This window comes from Trematomus bernacchii, unplaced genomic scaffold, assembly GCF_902827165.1.
Source record: "Trematomus bernacchii unplaced genomic scaffold, fTreBer1.1, whole genome shotgun sequence".
Taxonomy (NCBI): Eukaryota; Metazoa; Chordata; class Actinopteri; order Perciformes; family Nototheniidae; genus Trematomus; species Trematomus bernacchii.
In genome coordinates, this window is record NW_022988098.1 from 6,853,839 (window position 1) to 6,880,189 (window position 26,351).

Genomic DNA, 26,351 nt, shown 5'->3' on the forward strand with positions numbered 1-26,351 from the left:
TAAATGCCTCTGCGTTCCATCTTTATTGTCCGCCTCTCCGTCATGATGCGGACCTGCTGTGAGGCGATAAGGAAAGCTGGAGCCACTCTTGTCGTGATCAGCTTTATGCAGTCGGCCTCAGGACAGCCGGGGGACACGAGGACACAGCTTAGGCTCGGGGGGTTGCCTCAGTGAAGATACAAAGTGCTATCACCGCCGCTTTTCCAGAAGTCAATCAGGGGACAGTGTAGATGGTCGTTAGCGATGGGCGGGACTAGCCTTCGTCATGGGGCTGGGGCAGCGGCTGGTAATTGGGCGTGGGACTCGGTGGCAACAAAGCAACACAGCCTTCGTAATGAGATTAATGATGTTGTGTTAGGTCTTGTTTCACCAAGGAGAGGATTATCTCCTAACAGCCCTCCTAAGGTGAGGGAAAGGACAATTACTCAGACACAGATTCATCAGGCACATTCCCCATTCAGGCCGAGCTCGAAATTATGTTTCAGAGCCGGGTCAGGGCTCATTCCCACAGAAGAAGAAAAAAGCAATCTACTCAAAAACTCAGCCGTGAGCATTAAGGAAGTCAAAGTCAATTGTTTTCAACCTGAGCGATGCACAGTGAGCATTACGGTGCCGCAAAGTTCAGATCAACCGCTGATCAAACACCTCAGGGTGAATATAAATATGCTTCCTGCATGTGAAACGATGTATTTGTCAGAGATGAATCCTAGATTAATTTTCCCCTAGCTCTGTCCTCTCTATAGACAGAAAAAATATTCATTACTGATGATCTGCGGAGCGTGTGAGGTGATTGCTTAAATGATGCACCCCTCCTATATCAGATCTCTCTCAGGGGGCTGTCAGGACTTCATGCTGACGTCTTTCATGTTTGTACAGATGGATCCTTAGAAAAATCCCAAGCAGGGAGGAAGAGAGCATCAGGAGGTTAATGCAGTTTATTTAAGGCACACAAATAAACTGGTAATGGTATTTATTCACAGCTGACTTCAGGCACAACTGCAGTCTTAGCTCTGAACATATCGAGTCCGACAGCCAGTTTAAATTAGCTTCTCTTTCACTTGTCTTGGTAAACACGAGAGCAACCCGTCCGGTTACTTCCCCTCTACGTTATGCCCACACACCTTTTTGGATGAAAACATTCGGCCCTAACCCTAACCCTAACCCTAACCCTAACCCTAGTCGTCCCACATTTGTATTCTATATTCTGAGTAAAATGGATATTAAATGACTGAATAACACAATTAGCATGTTGTCCTTCACCTGGTTCCTGTGGCCACATATCAGCACAAAAAACGACGTATGTTATAATTTCACAAAGTTGTTATGGCTTTTGTCAGCAAGCAATTCTCCACTTATTTATTCGGCTGACATGAAGTACATTTTTTTTATTTCTACTTCATTTAGACTTTATTTCAGCCGGATTTCTACTTTATTTAGACTTTGATTTGACTTTTTGGAAACTCTACTAGTTCTCAACCTACCGAAGTTCTCCCACACTGCACCGTTCCTCTGCTATGTTCGTTGGTTACCAGTAGCTGCCCCTTTCTGCTTCAAGACACTGGTACTGGCCTACCGTCCTGTAGAGGAATCCAGTCCTTTCTACAACGAGGACATGGTCAAGGACTACGCTTTGCATCAGCCAATCAGCTTGCGGAACTCAGGTAAACCTTAAACTAAAACACACCTGGTAGCTATCCTGGCTCCAACATGGTTTAAAAAGCTCCTCATTGATATCAGGAGAGCAGAAAGTTTACATATCTTCTGTCTCAAACTGAAAACCCCCCCGTTTCTCTAGTACCTTGGACATTAATAAAAAAAGAAAGAAAACGTAGCACCAGCACTTACAATGTATTGGCTTTTTTGGAGTGAAAATATCCTCATATTTGCTGCTATTTGTTAGACTTTCTGTACCGGCTGCTCATTATTGTGGGTTCTTTATCTGCCATCAGCTGCCTGCAGTGATGATGCAGAAACACTGAGCTAAATCAAACACTAAATGGCTCCTTACAGCTGTGCCGATATTTCAAAGTTGGAGGATATTTCACATAGCATGTACTGTAGTCATTTCGATTTTTTGTTGAAAGCAAATTGGTTTGTGCAGCTTTAAAATCAACATAAGACAATGACTACTTTATATGCATTCAATAAACAACAGCTCCCATGAGGTTGAGAGTGTGCAAACATGGGGAACAAAAATCAAGTGGAACTGAAATGAATGTATTAGAAATAATCTGCAAATCACTGTTGCAGTCACACACAGACAAACGTTCCTTTATTGTGTATTTATGGACAGTTTGCACATTTATGGTTTATCATTAGCAACAAGGATGATTCATCAACTGTAATAAAACCTCTCCGAGTTGAATTATTTAAAAAATAAACAAATGAGCATGAATAAATAATGAAATGTGAATAAATCCAGTTGATATTTTCTTCTTTTTTTCTTCCTTCCAGTGACTGAACTTGCTGTATACATACAAATCAATTCATCTAGCAAAAACATACCCTAACTTTATAAAATATGAGTTTCAGCTCACGTCCAGTGTCTTAAAAAAACAAAAAACCTCCCTAAAGGAAAACCAGTAGTGAAATGCCACTATTATACATATTCAAACACATGTCATGAGGTTCTTCTCTAATAGAAACTGACATCAATTCTCTAGAGGAAAAACCTACCGATGTGCACGAGAAAAAAACATTCTCTTGATGGCACGGAGGGGGGTGTAACTTAGGGCTGATTTTGTACTTTCTTCAGCGTTTAGAGAAAAACATTCTACTTACATGTTCACTTCATTACCATTTCATCAACACTGAGGCAAACAGCGTGATCACATTAAATCAGAAGTAACACTTTATTTTACAGTCTGTGTAGCTTATTTGTACTACAATCCCAGTATTCACACAAACATGTGTTCAGATCTGTACTCCAGGGAAACCGAATAGTATAAGTGCTGACGTTGATTCGATAAACATCCACCAAATTAAGTCTCTGTAACATTTTGTTCATAAATGCCATGAGAATTAAAACTAATTATGTCTCCGAAGATGTTGAAACGTAATCTTGGCTATGTGGACAATCCAGTCTAATATATAATTGTGTAATTTTGGTTGAAAGCCAAACAAATGTACAGTATATTGTGTTAATAGTTAAGTAATCTAATTGATTAACATTGTTGTTATGAGATATATAAACGCTGTACACAATTTGCAGAGTTTGGCAGTCTTCAGAAACTTGTATCCATGTTAATATTATTTATTAGTCTAGTCTTAATCTGTATTGGGTGCTTTGTGTTATATTTTGCAAATCATATATTGTGCTTTGTTAATTAGCACACTCCTTCTTACACACAACATAATAACTAGCTAGAGTTAGCATCTCGTTGTTCGTTAGGATTACGTCCAGCTTGCTGTTAGCATCTTGTTGTTCATTAGCATCAATACCAGCTTGCTGTTAGCATCTTGACTAACTAGCAAGGCAAAAAGTTAATGTTGTTAATTGGGCCATTGTCATCATTTTAAAACATTTTCAATATATTGGATACACTTACATTTTCTTATTAAACCGCATAAAAATGTATTTTCGTATCTAATTACCGTTAGCATTAATACCAGCTTGCTGTTAGCTTCTTGGCTAGCTAGTAAATTAATCCTGTTAACTGGGCCATCGTCATCATTGGAAAACATTTTCAATATATGGGATGCTCCAAATCCATTTAAAAAATGAAGTTCAACCGCATAAAATGGTATCTCTTTAGCCGTTAGTAAAAACCGTTAGCTTAGCATTAACACCAGCTTGCTTTTAGCTTCTTGGCTTACAAGCTAGGCAAAATGTTATTCTTATTAATTGGTCTATCATCATTATCAATTTAATACATTTTCAGTTTATGGAATTCTCCGAAAACATTTAAAAAATGCCGTTAAAATTCTTAAAAATGTATTTCTGTATGGGATAGGAATCAAGGAAGCTCAAATAGCCTGACATGTCTTGAGAAGTAAAAATTGTAATATATTTTATACTATATTTGAAAGTAATTTATTGTTCTCCGTTTCAGATGCATTTCACCTAGACTGACTAAAATAGTTTGAACAAATAATCTAAACTGAAGGTTCACTTGTTTGGGATTTTCTCCTATTTTTTACCAACAAACTCAACTTTGCTTCGTTTTCATAGATCTTTGGTAACATTATGGAAAGAAGTCCTACAGTTTACTCTAAGTAAGTGAATCTTTAGTTGAGATTAATTGATCAAACTACCAAGGTACACATATCTGTCTTTAGTTTAGCATGATTAGCCGCAACACACCGAATCCATTAGGAACATTTCATTGCTTCCTATTGAGAGAGCACTTGTGATGCTAACTTCGGGGTTGTCCTAAAACGTCATCAATACACCTCTCTATTTGGATTACATTTGAAATAAAAGATTTAACAAGAAATCTCCAATATATTGAAAATGCGTCAGATGCAGTATTTATCATAGTATTTGAAATTGGCAATAGTATTTTTTATGTCAATTAAATAAATGTTCTCTTCCGACAACTGTCACAGTGACAAAAGTTTGGAAATAAATCTCATGAGCGATCTACTTACTACCCTAATAAATGTTAAATATCTATATTTCCTCTTTGTTTTCATACTTTGTAGTTAATCATAATTTATGTAATATTTTCAAACTGCTATTTCTTCAACAGACCAACATCATTGCTGCAGTTGTGGCTGAGATTTTTGACAGAACTGCGAAGGCTCTTCAACACAGAGACATTGTAGAATAAAGTGCACTGAAACTGAATCATACACATCTTCCAAGTACAGTAATTGTGCGCCACGCAGCTTCACCCTGGGTGGAGGGCTCTCCTGGGGTCATTCATCAAGGTTAGACAGTGGAGAAATGTGCCTGTTGTTGGTATTAATAGCCTGGGGTGAAATAGGTCTTCTCCGCTGTGAAGAAGATCTGGCAACTCGGGTGAGTACAATCTCACTTTCTCCACTTTTACTGACTCATTCTGGGCCTCTTTTTGCCTCAATCTGCAGGTGATCAGCGAGTCAGAAAACACCCGCCATCCCCCCTTTACGACATTACTCCATGTACTTTTGCTATTGCCCGGGTTCAGTAAATCATATCTCTCTAATAAAATTCATGATTGATAAATTATCTTCTCTTTGTTGACAATAAAATTAAAATAATTTGTGGTTATTAAGGCAGTCTTTCCATTTATAAACAAGACATTTTAAAATCAGAAAATGCAATCTGGACAGGAAAAAGAAAATGAAGTCGGACTTGTCCCAAATAAGTCATGTTTACTTGCTCCATAGTTTAAATGTTTTCGCTCTTCAACCCCTCAAGGAAAAAGTCTTGTAAAGTTCCCACGTATCCTCTTCTCTTATTAACAGCTCATCCTAAAATTCCACGGAGTCCCTCTAGTCCTTGTAGGAGTCTGGGTTTCTAGATGAGAAACCTCAGTGTTGGAGTTATACGTGCACAGATGGCACGCTCTTGTTGAGGACCTGCGCCCTCATCACCTGCACGCTGGTCATGATCTTCTTCTGGTGACCCATCAGCGTCACCCCGAGCCTCTGGATGTCCCTGCAACACATGTAAACACACAAAGAAAAACACATGAAATCCGGATTTTGCCATCTATAATGGCCTCGTAATTGAAGACCCATAAAGTCTTTAGGCTGATACGAACAAATTCTTTATTCACATGATGTTTTATAATAATAATGACGTTGCCCCGTAACAACTAGGTGTGTAAATAACTAAGAAGTTTGTGGTATCACCCTAGAGGTAATAATATGTTAATGTTTAGTTCACAACTTGTTTCTGCTGCCCCCAAGTGGCCCAAAATATATTGCAGGTTTAAACAGCTAAGTGGGCATATTAACAAGAGGGAACTAAGATACTATACGATACGCTATATGGAAATGACCTCAATGTATTGTACGTTATATGGACATGATTTCAACCTTTTAAAAATTATCTACTTATATGTTTTGTATATGTAAAAATGTCACCAACATTTAAGTGATAATGGAGCCAGAATCAGCAGGTTTTTCCCTACCATAATAAATCTAAGTCAGTGTATATTTTTGTAAAATGAGCCAAGAAGTTAATTATATTCATTGTTTTGGTTGTGTGGTTTTATTTTTATTTGAATGTTTTTAAAGATATTTTACATTTTTCACACACTTATACCAATGAGTACATTCATTTGTATTTGTTCTTAATTAAAGTGTATTGCTGTTGAAAAATGTTATACTTTTCATTACAACATTAGCAACAAATTGTCAACAAATTTCAAAAATATGGTCTATCACAACTATTTCTTGGACAATATAGTACTTTATTATATTCCATAAAGTTAGTTATTGTGACAGGCTTACATGACACATTAAACCTCCACCTCATAGCCAGTTTGTAATTCTATCCTCCATCATCTAGTCTATTTATGTTTCATACATTTGTCTGACCATCTGTCGTCAGCCTAACAGTTCATGCATCTCGTCCCTTGTCGGCCTCTTCTTGTTTTCGACCCATGTTGTTTTTTTCTGGTTTCACTCCATCCCCGACAGACACTTCTTCTACACAAACACGACACAGACGTTCTACTAGGAAGCTATCAGTGTAAAGTCCTTTATTATCCAGTTATTGTTAGCATACACTGTTTATGTTATCTGTTTTATTTGTTGTACTGTTGGAAGAACCTGCCATATCTACACTGTAGCTAATGTGCGCATCACAATAAAAGCCTTGAAACTTGTAACTTGAAACTTGAAAAGCAGATCCATTAAGAGTCACAGTGCAAGTGTTAAAGGGGCTTCAAACACCAGCTAGTAGAGCTCAACATCATCACTCTCCATCATGGTCAGTACCTACCCATGGTTAATGCTTATGACGTGTCCCAGAGTTTGGTACCCCCCTGCTGCAAAGTGGTCCTTGTAGCGGCTCATCTTTATGGTGTCCAGCCACTCGTTCACTGAGTTACAGCTACTGAAGTCTGGGATGGCTCTCTCCATCAGCGTAGGACTGCTTAAACTGCGTCCGAGGAAGAGACAGATAGCCACAGATAGACAGAGAAGGAGGGAGATGAATGGGAGGACAACAAGATTAGTTGGAGGGAGTTTGAAAATGAGAAAAGAGGCAAAAGGTGAGCAAGAGGCAGAGCGACCAGGGGAAAGAGGGGCTTTGAAATGCGCTGGTAACTGAGGCAGAAAATCAATAACAGTTAAAATGATAGAGAAGAGGCGGCTGCTTTGGGTAGATTAATACAGGGAGAAATCCTCAACACCTCTCCTCTACCTAACACTTCTCTCAACACACACCCACAGAGGCTCAAAGCCACACAACACTGACTCCGTAGGACCCGGGATCTGAACTGAGCAATTTATACAGGTCCAGCTTTGGCCCGGGTGTCCTCTCAAACGTGCAGCGAGACTCACAGCGGATCAATGACAATATCACAGCCAGGCTTTTACTTAACGCACAGCGCGTCCATCAGAAATGAGCTTATTGGAAAACGAACACGACCGCTCGCTTCATTTCCCGGAGAACTTCGAAGGGAAACTTTAGGCTGCAACTTTATCCCACCGCGCTCATGTTTCATATCAGCGGGATGAGATTGGATTTCCTCTGCCTCCCACACCAGGACACTTACTTAGTAGCCTAACAGTCTGTCACCGCATATTTTCCGGGAGATCATCTTCTTAGCCCCTTGCAGATGGTGTCTTGCTTTGATTTGCAGCTTAATTCGATAATCACACGAACCAATATTTGATTTCAATGTTGGGCGAACTGTCTGGCCAAATTAAATCAAAAGACTACTGACACAGTGTTGCTTCACTGCAAACATGTATCTGTTCAGAGGCCTTCTCACCTGCAGAGCGTGTCCATAGTCTTCAGGTTCTCTGGGTTTCGGATTAGCTTGTCGAGAACGGTGACTATCTGGCAGAAACGCGGCCTCTCGCTGCGTTCCTTCTGCCAGCAGTCCAGCATGAGCGTGTGCATAGGACCCGGGCAGCCCATCGGAGCGGGCAGCCTGTAGCCCTCCTCCACAGATTTGATCACCTGTACACAACGATATGAACAGGGTACATGTAAGATGTTTTGTACCGTATAGGTAATAGCTAAGACAGTGACCTTAGAAAAGAAGAAATCAAGATATTTAGTATAAGAAATGTGTCCTATGCTCAGAGATTTTATTTATATTAAAGCATATTCAGGCAGCAGCCTATACACCAACAATGAAACACATGAGCACATACTACAGTTTAAAAAAGCAGAAATAAAATCTGAGCTGACAGAAAATGCTCCGTTTTAGTTTAATACACACAGTTAAGCAAAAAAAGTGGAAACCATGAAGCAGATTCAGGCAGTAGAAGTAGAGATTCACACTTAAAGTATTATCCTACAGAACAGTACAGCTTACAGAGAAGAGAGAACATCTGATCGTTTACAACAAACATTATATGATCTTTTTACTTTTTTAGGAACATTGTTATCCTGCTAGTAATTTGTATGCATTGTAACAGTAATCAGGAAATACTGTTACCTTCATTTGTAGTCTAATTACGTAATCCCATTACATGTAATCTGTTACTTCTCAAGCCTGACCATGAACCCACAGTGTCTGCAATAAAAACACATTGAACAACAGCAGGTTGGGACTCACGTCTCTGTTGGTGAGGTTCCAGTACGGTCGCTCTCCGTAGGACATCACCTCCCACATCACCACGCCATAGCTCCACACGTCGCTGGAGGAGGAGAACTTCCTGAAGGCGATGGCCTCCGGGGCCGTCCAGCGGATCGGGATTTTCCCGCCCTGTTAGGAGCATGAAGAAATTTGACCGGGGTGACTTTCTGAGGAAAATTCATACATCTTGAGGTAATACAAATAAATGTGTGTTCACAGTTTAAAGGGTAGTTCTGACTATGTTCTTTATCTTTCGAAAGCTTTGACTATCATTAAACCAGCTCTGTGCTGACGTCGCCTTTGTGTTTCTACGTTGTTTAGTTTAGTTTATTTGTTTATAGTGTTGTGGACAGTCCCCATTATTCAACTGTCAAAAAAACAGTAAATGGGGCAGCTTTAGCCAACATTGCAAATGTCCTGCTGTTGTCCCCGGCCAGATGATAATAGACACCTTTTTAAAATCACAACACATCAACAGCATTAGTTATAAAGAAAGGATGAAAGACAAGTAGATAGAGGCGAAAGGAAAGGAAGGTTGTGTTTCTACGGAGAGAGCGTTGCTGCCCAACTATGCTGAAGCGCAACACTTGAAATTGTCACTGAGCACTGCGCTCAGAATTCAAATTATTTCAACTTTTTCTTCGTTTAGTGCTGTCATTTCAACCAGCAGCCAATCAGATGACAGTTGAATGTAATGCCTCTAGCTAGCTAACCATTGAAAAAAACGTCTTGCGGTGCGCCAAACCTCGCAGTGAGCAAAGAGCAAATCGTGTTTCATGTGAATGCAGCTTAATTGTCAATAATCCCAATGACCAAAATCAACAAATCTGACTTTACTCTTTTGCCTTCCATTTTAATCCAACCAAACCAATACACCTATGTCATCCAACCCTTAGTCCTAACCATTTTGCCTACCCTTAATTTACAACGTTGTACTTTCGAACAATTAACATGCAACAGATATTGAGTATGTACCCTACTAAAAGGCAGTGTTTGTATCCAAAGTCGGATATCTGTGAGGTAGGCAAGGCAAGGCAAGGCAAGGCAAGGCAAGGCAAGTTTATTTATATAGCACCTTTCAACACAAGGCAATTCAAAGTGCTTTGAGCTCCATTGTTGTCCGAAAACAATTAAAACACGTACATGAGCTAAACTTTTGTGACATGTTCTTTCATTACGCAGCCATGTGACCGTGATGTAGTTTGCTGAAATCCGTAACACCCCTTCTCTGAACATCTGCAAATCAACCCTGAAAACTAATCTGTTCAACAAAGCCTTCCAACATTAACTCACTCTCCCCCCCCTGCAATGTAACACTTCCATTTCTGCCCCCTGTTTTATGTCTTGTCCTTAAATGTTCTTTGTTAAGCGACCTTGGGTTGATGAAAGGCGCTATATAAATTAAAGTTATTATTATTATTATTATTATTATTTATAGCCTAATGTTAGCTTTTTAATACTGCCGATTGCATGTACACTACAAAATATGTGGAGATTATCATAAACCTGTGTTTGCCACAGCGCTTATATTCTGCAATATCCCGAAATCCAATGGAAAAATCCCATTGCTTTTTGTTAAATGAGCCCTTGCGATGCTAACTTCCGGGTTGGGCGTAAAAAAAAAACGTCATCACTGCACCACCTTATTGCTGGGATGCTCACAAGAGCACTATCAAATATACAGTACTTTTCATCATGGAGGTATAAAGTGAAAGAATATATAATAAAATGCCATCGCTCATGCTAGTGCCAATAGCCGCTTTCACACCAAGTACTTTGCCGTACTTAGTTCCCAGCACTTAGTTCCCAGCACTTAGTACCCCCATGGAACTAAGAGCCGATCGCGTTCACACCGGAATAAGTTCCTGAGAGTGGATTAGGCAAATGAAGCCGCTGACGTCACTTCTTCTTCTTCTGCTTTGGGTTTACTGGCAGGCCGCAAACAACTTCACGGCATATACTGCCACCCGGAGTCCCCGGCCGGAAGTCCCCGGAGTTGGGGACTGGCTTCAGTAGAAGCTGCTGGGACTCCCAGCAGCTTCTACTGAAGCCTTCCGAGTAAATCGCCAGAACGCCGACACCTCCTCATCACTCCACCGCTCCCATGTTTTTTTTTGTGTTGCCATAAGTTATTCTCTCTCCGTTGGTGCGCGGGGCTAATGCTAATAATGCTAATGCCAGCAAATACAATGGCGGCTTCACAAAACTTTTCAGAGTTTTACGGGCGTGGTTTGCATTTCGCCCAGCCAATCAGAAATTGGTACTTTTTTCTCCCCAGGATAGTACCACCTCTCTAGCAGGCACTTTTTAAAATGGGGGTAAAAGTTCTCTGAACTAAGTTCTCTTTTTGGTGTGAACGCAAAATTCCAGGCACTATCGGAACTAAACGGGAAAAGTACGGGTAAAAGTACTCCGGTGTGAAAGCGCCTAATGGGGATTCTACTAAAGACAAACACACTTGTTAAATGACTAAAAGAGCTGGTGAGTGCATTTATTACAGGCCAAGACAGGAATAGACTTGCAAATGTTGGCAGATATGTGAACTACTTGCACTAATCTTTATATAAAACTGGCACTTAATTAGGCTGACAGATGGATACATCACTTCTTAAACAAACAAAGCGCTCCCTGTGGCTCATTTTAAACATTTTGAAGGTTACTCTCAAAACGCAGCCCATTACGGTCACTTGATTTAAAAACCTGCAACATGACTCGAATTCTCTAACATTATCTTATTATCTCTATACTTAAAGGTGACTTTGCTGCCAGATTCCATAGAATAAGCAGATTTATTCATATTTCCAGGCATTTATGTGAACTGTATTAATCTTAAGCCATAATCAACCATTAATTTGAGATGCCATAGTGTCTGTAATATCATCATCAACATCCTTCTCCCCTTCAGAGTGTCCGATAGGGAACTTAATCGCCTTGCTTTCTGTAATCTGATTGCTTTGCTTTGACAGACTGTAACAGACACATGTAACAAATGCTGATTTCATCTTGTTTTATGAGCTGATATCATCAGGCTCTAGAAGGAGATTTACTCTTTTTTTTAGTAAAGACTTCATACATTTGTGCTCACCAGGCTACAGGGTGATATTGGACTGCTCTCTAACAAAGATGACTTGACTTTGCACTCACTTTGTGGGACTTATGATTATTGCAGTGGCGAACCGTCAGGGCCTTCAAGGTATTCAGAGAATACCCTGGAACACTCAGATAAAACAAACAAAAAATCGATTTAATTATATAAATAAAATGTAATAAAATGTATATAAAATGAATAAATGAGAATCGTATGTGTGTTGTTGATCTGTAATATTAGTGTTACGTTGATTTGTTTGTCCTTCTTGGACCATGCACTACGCATTTCAGTGGTGGCGGGGGTGTGTGTGTTTACAGAAGGTCCAGTTGTAATAGACACGGTTCGCCACTGGATTATTGTTCGCCATCCAGATTTCAGTGGAACTGCCCTCTTAGATAAAAGTTATATAACAACGCTAAATAAGAAATTAATACACGAAAAAACGTGTCAGTCACTGCAAAATATGAAGAAATATTTGATAAATGAAATGGCTATAAAAAATAAAGTCCAGAGAAAAGTCATGTTGTCTTTAAGCACGGCTTTTTATATATATATAGTATTTATCTTAATCAATTTTTTTCTGAGGTCAGGTTAATATCTTTCTATAAGTGCAGTTTATAAACTTTTTGTCAACAGATAGATTTTTTAATTACATTTAAATGTAAAAAGCTTAGTGCGTCACCCCCCCCCACCATCTCTTCCTTTGTATTTATTTATTCAAATACATGTTTTTTATTTATTCCCATTTGTAATCTTCTTTCATCATGTATTTCCTTGAAAGGACCATGTAAATTAGATACAGCTAAATGGAAATAGAGAGCAGTTGACGAAGGTGGAAATACTTTATGTCTGTATAAGGAAGCTGAAACTGAAATAAAAGAAGTATCCTTGTGGTTAAGAAATATGAGAACCGACATTACATAAAATGAAAAAAATACATCATTGGTATTCAAGAAAATGTCAGAAAGACAGGACATCATTCAGAAAAAGCGAAAAGGTCAGATTGGTGCATCCTTTGTGTTCGATTGGTTGATGTTATACCTTTGAAATATAATGTTTACTAACAAAGTACAGTCATTTGTGCCATTTTAAATAGTTTGATCAATTTCATGACATTACTGCTCCCTTAACATTTCTTTTAAAAGGTAATTTGTGTGTGTGTGTGTGTGTGGCAGGTGTGTTAATGTGTGCTGCATCGTTGCTTGCCTCAATGTGAAAACTCACACTGGTGGTGTATGCAGCGTCGGGGTCGTCCTCCAGCACTCTGGACAGGCCGAAGTCAGACACCTTACACACCAGGTTGCTGTTGACCAGGATGTTGCGTGCCGCCAGGTCTCTGTGGATGTAGCCCAGTTCAGACAGGTAGGTCATACCGGCCGCGATGCCACGCAGCAACCCCACCAGCTGGATGATGGTGAACTGCCCGTCGTGTCTCTACAGGAAGATTCAAGAGTCAAAAGATTCAACGGTTTTATTGTCACATGCACAAAATCTGAGCTCCTCCAACAATGCAACATATAAAATCAGAGGTGGGAAGTAGTGGAGTACAAATACTTTGTTACTGTACTTAAGTACATTGGTATCAGTACTTTACTCCACTACTTATTTTTCTGATGACTTTTTACTTTGACTTCTTACATTTTGAACACAAATACCTGTACTTTCTACTTCTTACATTTTGAACACAAATACCTGTACTTTCTACTTCTTACATTTTGAACACAAATACCTGTACTTTCTACTTCTTACATTTTGAACACAAATACCTGTACTTTCTACTTCTTACATTTTCCAAAACAGGCTGGTTCCTTTAGTTTGAATGTGTGTTTGGTGGCGTGATCATTATTATTTAGAGTCATTGCGTGCCTATTGATTTGAACACGATCCGTGTATCCATCATTTCCTGGTCTTCTCTAAAGAAGAGGGACCAATGAAAACGTTGTCATGTTGCCGTTGTTCAGCATGGAAACATTCATTAGCTAACAATGACATTATTGTTCTATTAATATAAAGGGAGGTCAGGTACTCTTTAAAACAGCTGGTAGTTATGGGTACTTTTTACTTAAGTACATTTCAAAGCCCATACTTCTTTACTTTTACTTGAGTAAAGAAGTTTAGTCAGTACTTCTACTTTTACCAGAGTATTTTTTAAACACGAGTATCTGTACTTCTACTTGGGTAAAGGATGTGTGTACTTTTGCCATCTCTGAATAAAATACAAAAATACAAAATAAAAAGTAGTGCAAAAAGTCTATATACATGTAAATAGAATATGATATGTACAAGAACAGAATTGACATAACATATGTAAATTGAGACAAAATGAAATACAGTTTATTGCGTGGATAACTATTTGAATAAGTAAGTGGAAAGAAGTGGGGGAAGAAGAGAGAAAAGATGGGGAGGGAGGTGGTAAGGAGAGAGAGTTTTAATGGCAGATGAAAAATGATGGTATAGCAGCAGACAAGATGAGGGGAGTGATAATAGGAAGAGATTTTAATCAAGATAGAGAAATGAGTGAAGATAAGAGAATAAAACATGACAGGGATTTGCTTTTAAGTAATAATCCAGGGTATTTTCATATAAGCAAATACCGGAGCTGTTTGACATTGTCGATGTAACACAATGTTAAATGAACTTAAATCTTGTTAAAAAATAAATAAAGTTCACATTTGCTTTTCTGAGCCGCTGCTGCCTTTTCCTGGGAAGTAATACTGTGATAAATAAAAAGCGATGTGAAGTGCCTTTTTCACATTAAGTAAAGCATTGCAGTTTTCTTTTTTTTCAGCTGCTCACAAGTTAACAACTATGTGATGTGGGTTCAGAAACAAGCCCTAAAACATGGAAAAGACTAGGCTTTTTACCACTTCCAGTTCCCTTGTCAATGTTTTTTTTTAACCTGTTTGTGGTTAAACCCATTGACATCAGGACAGCAGAAAGCTCACACATCTTCCGGCGCAGACTGAAAACTCATCTCTTTCGACTCCACTTCGAGCAATACAATTACTAACAAAGCACTACAAAGGACTGGCTGATCTAAAGCCAGTTGAGTAGCACTTGAAATGTTTTGGCTCTGTGAAACCTGATGTACTTATATGATTCTGTTTTCTTCAAGTTTGTATCTTCTTGGTCGAATGCACTTATTGTAAGTCGCTTTGGATAAAAGCGTCAGCTAAATGTAATGTAAACGCTTGAGATAAAATGCAAAGAGGAACCTTAAACCCTTGACAAAAGAACTTGAACACTAACCCTGAGGAAGGAGTCCAGGGAGCCGTTCTCCATGTACTCTGTGATGATCATCGCTGGTTTGCCTAAAGAAATAAACAAGAACTTTAGGACTCTTCGTATGATAGACTGCATATCTACACTGAACAGAACTGTATGTTCACATTTAACCTGTTAACCCCTGAGCCTGTTTTCCAGGTCTCAGGCTTGAAAATGACATTCCCAGAACAAATTACTATAACTTCACTTCTAAAAGGGGTAAATTAATAATATTTTTTCTCAAAATAATGATAAACCTGTGAGTTGGATGTAGAAGAGTCAGAATCAATATAGATGTTTTTATTTTAAAGTAAATTCAGATTGAACATTGTGAAAAAATGTAAATGATAGTGTCCGTTCAAAAAAAAAAATTACTTACAGTGAAAACCACCCTTGAATGATGGGATTGGAGACTAAAAGCTTTAGGAATCCAAACTATAACATATTATAAGTACCCCTGTATCAAGATTGATGCAAAACAAGTGACATTTGCCTTTTTAGAGAGTTTAAGCAAAACAAAACCCACTTCTGGGGTCATTTGGGTGCATTTGCCAAATCTCTGGAACCCATTGGTCGATTTTGATGATTGACACCTCTTTTGAACCATTAGAGCCAATAGAATCCACCTACACGTTACCATTGAGGAGTGAGAGTGAGTTACACTCTGAAAACTGAAAACTAGGCTTTTTGCCATAAATATGAAGATGGATTATCAGTAATCATTTCAAAGGGACACAGAGACATTGGATTAACCGTCAGCAGCGTTTTATGCGTTGTAATGCCATTGCACACAATTTTTGATCAGAAAACAGCAAAGGTAAGACGTAAAGTGAAGTTGTGTGTTGTCTTTGGGTTAGGGGTTTTGCCTTCCCTAGTCGCGAGTCGTGGTCGCACAGTGATGATATTTATACCATTGGAATCTGTGGAATCTCAGCTTTCATATGATATCTTGTTTGTCCAGATCCGAGGAAATATAAAAGACCACATTCATAGGTTGTTAAATGTTAAGAAGCCCTGAGACACAGTTTTGTGAAAAAAAAGCCCGCAGCCCCCGGGTTTAACAGGTTAAAGGGTGTCAAAATGTATTCTGTAACACAAACCAGGTGTCCTATAAATTACGTTGCCATACGACTAATTGTAAATTAAGATACTTGGAAAACTTTTGTCCATGTTTTAGTGAAACATGAAGTCAGAATTCCCCCTTAAATGTTACATCTGTAACTTAAATATGGTAACAAATGTTCTTATATTAAGCCAGATCATGATCTTTTACTAAACATAACCTAGCAAATGTGTCTTCTTTCAATGTATACCTTTTCCTAAAAAACATATTTGAGAAAGCCATTGAATCGTAGGTTAACGTAATTTAACGTAAGACAGGGTAGCTTAAATACATACTTATCCTATCTTCAAATAATCGATATCCAAATTATACATTAAAAGAAGAGCTATTAAGATCATGTTAAGGGGCTACAATTTCACAGGTTTTCTCCATAACCCTAACCCTAACCCTAGCCCTAAACAACATTACAGTGTATGAGGCTTGTGAGCTTGAATATGTAGACTTATATTGTTTTTAATTATTATTTATCTTGGTCAGTAATATTCCAGATGTTTTATCCTAACTATAACTTGTAGGAGACAGGATATAAAGCATACTTTGGGTTACTACCCCCTCCAGGCGGATGACGTTAGGATGGTCGAACTGAGCCATGATGGACGCCTCTGCCAGGAAGTCCCTCTTTTGCTTCTCCGTGTATCCCGCCTTCAGGGTCTTCAGCGCCACTGGGATGTCTCTTTTCCCCGGGAGTCTCATACGTCCATAACACACCTCCCCAAATTCACCTTAACACAAACACAACAATGATCCCAATTTAGCACATAAGACATTACAGTTGTTTACTCAACTTCAACATGCAATGTGCCCAGATTCACCCCTAACTCTTAAGCAGATATTGTAAATGTGTCTTTGAGTTGTTTTCCCCTTTACTGTGAAATGTTTGTCCTGGTTATCGTGGCATATTGTATAAATCATCACCTTAACCTGGGTTACACATTTAAATCCAACTTCATTCCAACTCATTACCACCATTTTTACTAATCTTTCTTTGCATTTATGATCAAAAGACCTCATTTAAACCCAGTTAACAAAAGGCAAACATTGGGTGTACAATAGTTAAGATCACAGGAACATATCTTAATGGATTATGAAAGTGGTACAGTAGATGTCAAAGCAGCACATAATGACACTAAATGCTATTAATGTAAATGAAACACGCACAACTTAATGAAAGAAGCGATCTTAATTCTTACAAAAAACATAATATGAAACCATCCATGTTATTTTTGTGGTAATGGTTATTTTTGTGACAGAAAATACTTCTTATCACAAAACATTTAAAATGGGTCAAACTCTACCAGAGGACTACAGGAAGTTAAATCTCTGTGTTAGATAAGAGAAACAAATCCACTTACCGGTTACATGTATGTGCAAAACTGGAAGTAAGCTAATCATTCATGAGCCTCTTTCTCATTCATTCTTATCTGGAGCCCAGCAGAACTTTAAGTATGATTGCTGTTGTTTGTTTTTTCTCAATGATATACTGAATATTTGGCGTTATGTCTGCAGGAGTCATATATTGTGGCGCTGACACAGTGTTAGTATTCTTCGCCCGTCGGAGGAACTTTGATTGACAGCTCCACGAAACGCTCTGATTCCTTACTGCCATCCTCCTCTCTGCTGCACACCACAGCCTTTACACCGGCCAATGATTTCAAGTTAGCCCGGCCAATGATTCTCCCTCTGTGTGTGTGTGTGTGTGTGTGTGTGTGTGTGTGTGTGTGTGTGTGTGTGTGTGTGTGTGTGTGTGTATGTGTGTGTACACGGTTTTACCTGAGCCAATGATTTTCTCTATTTTGATCCTGGAAGCTTCAATTTCTCGGGCGAACTCGTGGACCGCCTGGCAGGGGTCCTCGTATGTGTGCGGGTCGATATAAAACCTCGCGTCAGGGAACGACACTAAGATAAACAAAATTAGCATTTGGTCACATATCGGAGAATGAGAACAACATCACATCTGAGCCCCTGTCACTTGTGTGTGTGTGTGTGTGTGGGGGGGGGGGTTGATGAAAGAGAAGAAATGACTCGCAGAATAAACAGCCTGCAGGAAATAAGGCCTGTGTGCCCCTGTTATCACTCAGCGAGTTATGAAATGTGTTTGCTCTAACGATGAACTTTATTACAGTACATGGGGATGCAATCTAATTGATATATATTGGTTGGAACTGAGGATTGGGCTAAACATACCGTGACCGTTCTGGTAATGCATCTTCTCCTCATCAGAGTCCTGGAAGGCTTTACTGTAACCACAGTGTCTATATAAAACACACACACACACACACACACACACACGCACGCAGCCAAACAAACACACATGCAAACACATAAACATACAGTGGCATGAATACAGGACAATGTTGTACTATCAAGCTCATAATTAATGAATCAATAATTGTTAGTAATGAAATATTAACTTCAACAGAGCTATTCATCACAAGTGATTGTTAGTTATTTATAAAGAACAACCAGTCAGCTGTTCTCCCTGTTAATTAGGTTTTCCACTTGCAACAATGTGGAACCAATCATTCAACTTATTATTAACAAGATGCTTCATTTTATGTTAATCGACTCTCTATTCTTCCATGTTTTCAAGTTAGAACAACAGACATCAATATTTATGATAAGAAGGCACAGTAAACACATCTCGGAAAGACATTCAGGAGAGACAGAAAAAGGTTGTTAACACATATCAGCGATGTTGGGGAATCTATACTTTGAAATTGTATCCGGTGAAGCCATAAACTATTCCTAAGTGAAGCAGTAAGAAATACAGAAATACTACACAGTAAAATCCGGAGTGTTAATTTAACACTCTGAGATAAGGACCATATGTTCACTGGCTCTGAGTGTTAAAATTGACTCTTTAAGTGTTCATTTAACACTTAAGTGTTCATTTAACACTTAAATCCCTCCCTTTACGTGTTAATTTAACACTTAAAGAGTCAATTTTAACACTGTGTTGAATTAACAAAAGTAGTACGCTACTATATAAGCTACAACTAGAATGTAGCATCAGTCATTCAAGCTATTTCCCATGACTCTGCACAAATAACATTACTACTCCAAAACACTAGGTATAGGGTCATTTTTGTTTGTTTAATAATAATTTAAGAATTCCTTTATGTACAGTAACGCAGTGCGGTAAAACAGCTCTGTGATTCAGTTTCTGACTACTTTTTTAGAATGGCTTCAATCTTTGTAATTCATTGTGATCTGTTTTTATGTAAAGTGCATAAAAACTCTGTTTAAAAGGTGTTATATAAAATAGTTTATTATATAATAATAATAATAATGATGTGTGCTGCTAAATTATATAGACTTGTAGCATGTTGGTTTTCATAGCTTTTTTCATATACATATATCAATAAATCGTTTTTTCACAACGCATTATTGGTATTATTCCTTCAAGCTCTGGACACAAATCAGCTACTAAATCAGCTAAATTGTCTCATAAAGTAATAATATAGAGGCATAAGTCATCCATAAGTCTCAATGCTAGCGTTCTAGTAAATACTATCTTAAGTGATAGCTTACCACTAGCATAAGCACATTATTTTATTTATAAAGATAACAATGTAATTTGTAACTTAATAATGTGATCCTTTATTTTATCTGCAGTGTTGTAAAGTCTTTTTCCATTATGATTCAGGTTCACCTCCTGTGTAAATAGTAAAACTTTCTTAGGGAGTTGTTTGTATTTTCTCATCAGTTTAATAGTAATTTGGCAAGTGGCCCACCTTCGTCATCTTTGTGATATTTCATCTTAGGAGCATTAATAATAATGTACGTAGCAGTCATGACAAGCTGATTTCTCCTGGATAACATCTTTAAATCCCCCAACATCGTTTTCCCCCTCAAACAGAATGGTAATGAAATGTTAATATGCATTGAAGTATGAATTAATTACATCCAATGAAATTAATTATTTGATGCAGTACTACAGAGATGTAGGTTGAAGAGAGGAAGAAGGGTGGGGGGATGATGGGATAAGTGGGAACGTTTGGCTTTCAAGCTACTGGACATGAATTAACATAATTAAATCCACTTTGAGGTGGAAATTACACATTCTGAAATTTGCTAAAGGAGACAGTGAGAGGACAGGGAGTGTTTAGGAGAAGAGAGAAGCTAAATCATTGGTTTACAAAACTCCTCTCTAATCATGATCCTTATAACTGATAGTTAATGAATCAGATGTTGTGTTAGCTCTGGCATTTTGAACATTTCAACATGACAAGGGAGAGTAAAGATAATTTAAATTAAAAAAATCGGGAGTGTTTATTTTCCCAGGGCCCTATGTTCCCAAGGTTATATGTTCCCATGGCCCTATGGTACCAATGCTTTATTTCCCAAGGCCCCGTGTTCCCAAGGACAAAGGTTTCGGAAGTGAAATGTTCCCAAGACCCTATGTTCCCAAGGGTATATGTTCCCAAGGCCCTATGGTACCAATGCTTTATGTTCCCAATGTCCTTTGTTCCCAAGTCATTTGTCCCAAAGGCCCTGTGTTCCCAAGATGAAATGTTCCCAATGTTATATGTTCCAAAGGCCCTATTCCAAAGTTATTTGTCCCCAAGGGCCTATGGTACCAATGCTTTATGTTCCCAAGGCCCTGTGTTCCCAAGATGAAATGTTCCCAAGGACATGTGTTTACAAAGTGAAATGTTCCCAAGGTGAAATGTTCCCAAGGACATGTGTTTACAAAGTGAAATGTTCCCAAGGTGAAATGTTCCCAAGGACATGTGTTTACAAAGTGAAATGTTCCCAAGGTGAAATGTTCCCAAGGCCCTATGTTCCCAAGGTGAAATGTTCCCAAGGTGAAATGTTCCCAAAGTGAAATGTTCCCAAAGTGAAATGTTCCCAAGGCCCTATGTTCCCAAGGTGAAATATTCCCAAGGTGAAATGTTCCCAAGGCCCTATGTTCCCAAGGTGAAATGTTCCCAAGGTGAAATGTTCCCAAAGTGAAATGTTCCCAAAGTGAAATGTTCCCAAGGCCCTATGTTCCCAAGGTGAAATGTTCCCAAGGTGAAATGTTCCCAAGGTGAAATGTTCCCAAAGTGAAATGTTCCCAAAGTGAAATGTTCCCAAGGCCCTATGTTCCCAAGGTGAAATGTTCCCAAGGTGAAATGTTCCCAAGGTGAAATGTTCCCAAAGTGAAATGTTCCCAAGGCCCTATGTTTCCAACATTGTATGTTCCTTGGTTTAATATTATGTAGACACACTGTAAACGTTTTCAAAAGGTTTTATATAAAGCTGGGGAAAATAGGACCCCTCGATCATAGGGCCCTGGAAACAAAGGACTCTGGGAACATTGGACCCTGCAAAAATAAGATGAAAACAGAAATAACCCCCTCAAGGAAGGCCCTATCTTTGGAGACTAACTTATCATTCTGTTTGACTGGCAACTCCATGGAGTTACTTTATCCCTACAGGAAGCTCAGTTGGAGTTTTGTTTTTAAAAACTAAAACTCAGGTTTAGGCTGTTTTATTTATTCATAACCCCAGAAAAGGTATGCAGCTTCTGCTATCAACTACTTGTTATTTCTGCCAATATTAGTATTGGCATAAGCACACAGTCAAAAATATATTTACATAGGGATTTTCATGCTGAGTCTAACATGTTATTTTCATTGTTCTTGAGCCATTACTTAATGTGGGGAAAGCAGGAGAAACACAGTGCACAAGGGGCTTTGATAACAAGAAACAATACACAGAGAGATACGATAGCGTAAGAAAGTTTTCCACACACAGCAGCGATGGGTAGTGTGGTAAAGTGTAGCCTTGCCGTTTCCTGCAGATGATGATGGCCATGCAGGTGACCAGGGCGGACACCAAGGCCATGCAGATCCAGATGATGGTCATGGTTTTGTAGCGCAGAGGAGCTGGAAACACACACATAGATTCATGTTTTAGATGAGGACAAAAATTAGGACAAAAAGTACTACCAACAATCCAGAGTTTGCAGATTTACATTTACATTTACATTTGCAAGTATAGTTTTTTCTAATGCAAAAACAACCCTAGCTAAAATTATTAAGTGCATATCGCATACATTTTTCTTAAGCCTCACTGCTTTGTGTGTGTTAACGCATGGACAAATACATCCTTTAACATGCAATTCTTTATCACATTATATGCAGCTCTTTCTTACAGTTATTGAAATGTTCTATGAGGTCTAACAATTGAACGGTATTCAGTATGAACTTGGAACGACACTTAGTTCTTCAAAAGGCAGTAAGAATGACCAGTTTTAAAATGTTAATGACGGTACATTAACATTTAATTCAGCTTTAAACCAACTAATTCAACAAATTGCTTTAGGTGGAAAAGCTATTATGGTGTGAGTGTGTGTGAGAAGGAGCATTCAATTAGATCCTGATGGAAGCCATCAGCGTAGGAATCAGTGTGTGAATGGTGCATTTTTGCAATGGTGCATTTTGCAAGACTAATAGGTGAATATAAATAAAATACTTTATACCTAAAAGACACATACAATAAACAGAACATGGAGAGTAAAAACAACTGTAACACAGTTGCCCTATGAACTAAATGCAAACATTATTATGTGAAAATTCTTAAAATGAAAATGCTAGCATGCTAATGATATGCAGGAATAATGTTTATCATGATCCATCTAAATTTAGCATGTTAGCATGACTATATTTTCTTAGCAGCCGAACACATTAGTTAACAATACCGCTGATATCACTTTTAGTTGTACAGCCTTTTATTCATCAACCAAAGTTTGAAACAAATTCAAACAATGGACCAGAAGTCAGGATAACCAAAAGTGATACAAAACCTCTAAGGGGGTTTGAATCCAATAGAGCTAGGCTAAAATAAAAGATTTCATTTGATAAGGGGAATAATTACGATACAATAATATTTGTATCAGATAGTCTGAATCTTGCTTCACAGCAGCTCCATTTGCAACATCAACAGGGACACATGACAATTCAAGATACCAGCAACAGACATTAAACATACTATTACAATCACGAAGACAATATTCAAGACCCTTTAACGTAGATTCGACCTCGGATTTATCTCTGTATTTAATTTAAGGATTGACTGGTGCACAAGGGGAGCAGTTCATATTCACTGTTTTAGGACATGATTGGGGTCCGAGACAATGTTGGTTTTGTGATAAGAATCAAGAAAATCAGGTTTGTACAAAATGTCTTGGCAATCCATGAAAGAGATATTTCATTCCAATCAAATTAAGGACGGACCTTCTGACAGACTGACCCCCCTAACCCTAACCCTAGAGAGAATACAATGTTATTTCAGTCACATTACCATGTACCACTTAGGCAGGCTTTGGTACTGCTCAGATACAGAGAAAAGACACAACAAAAAGCCTAGTCAGTGTGGTTTTCCTTAACTTTTACACTTATTGATTACTCAGCATGTCGGGTAGTGGGCTGTGTGCTTGTTTTCGGAGTCGGAAAATGAATCAGCATCAAGAGGAGGAGGGTCTGGGCTCAGTGAGCAGCAGAATGAAGGGAGACTATTAGTCAATGTAACAGCACTGGGACTCCAACCAGGCAGGAGGTTGAGCTTTGCAGACCTAGAGACTTCTCTGCACGTTATCTGCCAAATCCCCTATTAGGAAAGAGAAATGTTCTAATAAAAGATAGTTTTTTAGTAATTCCTAGCTCTCAGTGGTGTACTAGCCTCAGGTGGACGTCTACCCCACCCCCGGCTTTGTGTGTACAGCTGTTTGTAGCTGGGAAAGGCTGCTGTTTTGCTGACAGGGCTGACCTGACAAAGCTTGGATCAATTGAACAGAGGATGGACGGAGGTGGTGATTGGCCTCCCTGTGACTTTAGCCCAGGACCATGCTGTGCAGTCTGCTGGCTCTGAAAGGCTTTCTGTGCCAACTGTTTTCTTATTGGACTATTTTTCCAGTGGTGAAATGTAATCAAGTACTTTAACCAAGTATCTTTTACAATTTTGCGTTATTCATCTTGATTGATCATGTATGTATTTAAAGGTCACCTATTATGCAAAATCCACTCTTTCATGTCTCTTCTACATCAACATGTGTCCCCTCTTTGTAAAGAGACTCTGAAAGTTTCAGGAAAAAAGATTCTCTCTCTTTTTGTCCTGATCCATTTATATAAAAACCTGTCTGAAAATTAGCTGATCAGATTTTGGCCACTTTATGATGTCATAACGATTGTTTGGCTAGTGTAATCATTAGCCAATCACCAACCAAGGTACCCCCACCTTATCACCTGAATCTCCTCCTAGAGCACCAATAGGCGCGTTCACACCAAGTACTTTGCCGTATTTAGTGCCGGCACTCAGTGCCCCGGCACTTATTACCCCAGGGCATTTAGTACAGATCGCGTTCACACCGGAGTACTTATCCCTGAGGGAAGATTGCGCAAATGAGCCGCTGACGTCACTTCTTCTTCTTCTGCTTTGGGTTTACTGGCAGGCCGCAAACAACTTCACGGCGTATACTGCCACCCGGAGTCCCCGGCCGGAAGTCCCCGGAGCTGGGGACTGGCTTCAGTAGAAGCTGCTGGGACTCCCAGCAGCTTTTACTGAAGCCTTCCGAGTAAATCGCCAGAACGCCGACACCTCCTCATCTCCACCGCTCCCATGTTTTATTTTGTGTTGCCATAAGTTAGTCTCTCTGCGTTTGTGCGCTGGGCGAATGCTAATGCTAATAATGCTAATGCGAGGACAATAAAATGGCGGCTCTACAAAACATTTCAGAGTTTTACGGGGCGTGGTTTGCAATTCGCCCAGCCAATCAGAACTGGGGACCTTTTTTACCCCAGGAAAGTACCATCTATCAGCAGGCACTAAAAATGGGGGTAAAAGTTCCCGAGATTAAGTGCTCTTTTTGGTGTGAACGCGACATAAGGGGTACTAACGGAACTAAACGCGAAAAGTACGGTGAAAAATACTCCGGTGTGAACGCGGCTATTGTGTTCTTTCTAACCAAATATCTCTCAGAGGGGGCGTGGGGAGTGGCTCCTTATTTTCATCTAAAGTAACAGACAGAGAATCAGCACTTTTGAAACACGGCTGAAACAGAGGGGATTATGGGATGCTGCTATGATCTGTTTTGGTATTTGGAGCCAAACACTTCAGAGACATGTTTTGTATATATCTGAGGCCTATAATATATTGGTGAAGAACAGTATAATAGGGGACCTTTAAGTTCTGGTTTTCTGTTGGGGTTTTGTGGGTTCTTTTTGCAATTAAGAAGGAAAGAGAGTTCTTGTCTGTTTTGCATTTATCCAGTCGCCTTGAATAAAGGTTAGTTTCGGTTAAAACATGTGTCTGTCTGAACTTGGGTCCATCCTGCGCTGCACATACTTAACAGTTCCTTAAGGTCTACCATACACACACACCTGCTTTCCCAGTCTGGATCTCCACATTTGGGCTGAAGTGTCCGCAGCCTGCTGACGTTCTGGCTCGGACCTGGAAGATGTACTTAGTTCCCGGCTTCAGCCCTGACACTCGAGCGCTGGTGTTTATAGACTTCAGAGTGGAGTAGCTGTGGGCTTCATTATCCTGAAACAGAGACAGTTTAAAGATTAGCTTTTGGGGAAATTGACATGTTGGTCTGTGCTTGTAATATGTTTAATGTTTTGGCTTTCTGTTTGTGTTTTTGTTCCTTTTTTCGGCATTGTCACTTTTGCTGTAACACTGTAAATATCCCCGCTGTGAGACTAATAAAGAACACTGGTTTCTAAAATGATCAACATGGGAAACAGGGATATTTTGCTGTAAATGAATTAGCAGTTTACCTCATTCCCAACATCATTTTCTTTCTTATTTTCATCATGAATGACATATTTTCATGGGCAATAGTCAATTACACTTTGAGTCGATATGGTTATGGTTTAAAGATATTTTTTTAACAAATATTTGCATTGCCATTTGTCTCAGAGTGTTTTGAAAATACATCTTCAAAAACACAGATCTGCCATTCATAAAAAAGCCTTTTCAGGATTTAAACTTAATTATACTCTATGCTGTTACATGCCAATCAAATGTAATTGGCAGCTATTCACCGCAAACATCTTTTGATCTGTGTCTATCAGCTAGAAGAATAACAGGTACTTTGAAGAGTGTTTGTCCTATTTTGTCTCAACTTCATTCAGATAACTCACTTATGATGCATAATTTGTTCAAATGCGCGCTTATTACACTCATCTGTCATCCAAGG

General features: G+C 38.9%; 1 protein-coding gene across 1 annotated transcript in view; it reads right to left on the bottom strand.

Moving 5' to 3' along the window:
* Positions 1-2,253: 2,253 nt before the first annotated feature.
* The window catches only part of epha8 (eph receptor A8), a 111,214-nt gene continuing 87,116 nt past the window's right edge, over positions 2,254-26,351 (bottom strand). The window contains exons 10-20 of the mRNA XM_034122005.1: positions 25,531-25,693; positions 21,906-22,038; positions 18,350-18,417; positions 17,936-18,061; positions 16,702-16,887; positions 15,028-15,089; positions 13,003-13,212; positions 8,670-8,819; positions 7,875-8,065; positions 6,878-7,036; positions 2,254-5,584 (exon numbers count right to left, since the gene is read on the bottom strand). Coding sequence (XP_033977896.1) covers positions 5,470-5,584; positions 6,878-7,036; positions 7,875-8,065; positions 8,670-8,819; positions 13,003-13,212; positions 15,028-15,089; positions 16,702-16,887; positions 17,936-18,061; positions 18,350-18,417; positions 21,906-22,038; positions 25,531-25,693 — 1,563 coding nt within the window. The 3' untranslated portion in view covers positions 2,254-5,469. The remainder of the gene's footprint in view (positions 5,585-6,877; positions 7,037-7,874; positions 8,066-8,669; positions 8,820-13,002; positions 13,213-15,027; positions 15,090-16,701; positions 16,888-17,935; positions 18,062-18,349; positions 18,418-21,905; positions 22,039-25,530; positions 25,694-26,351) is intronic.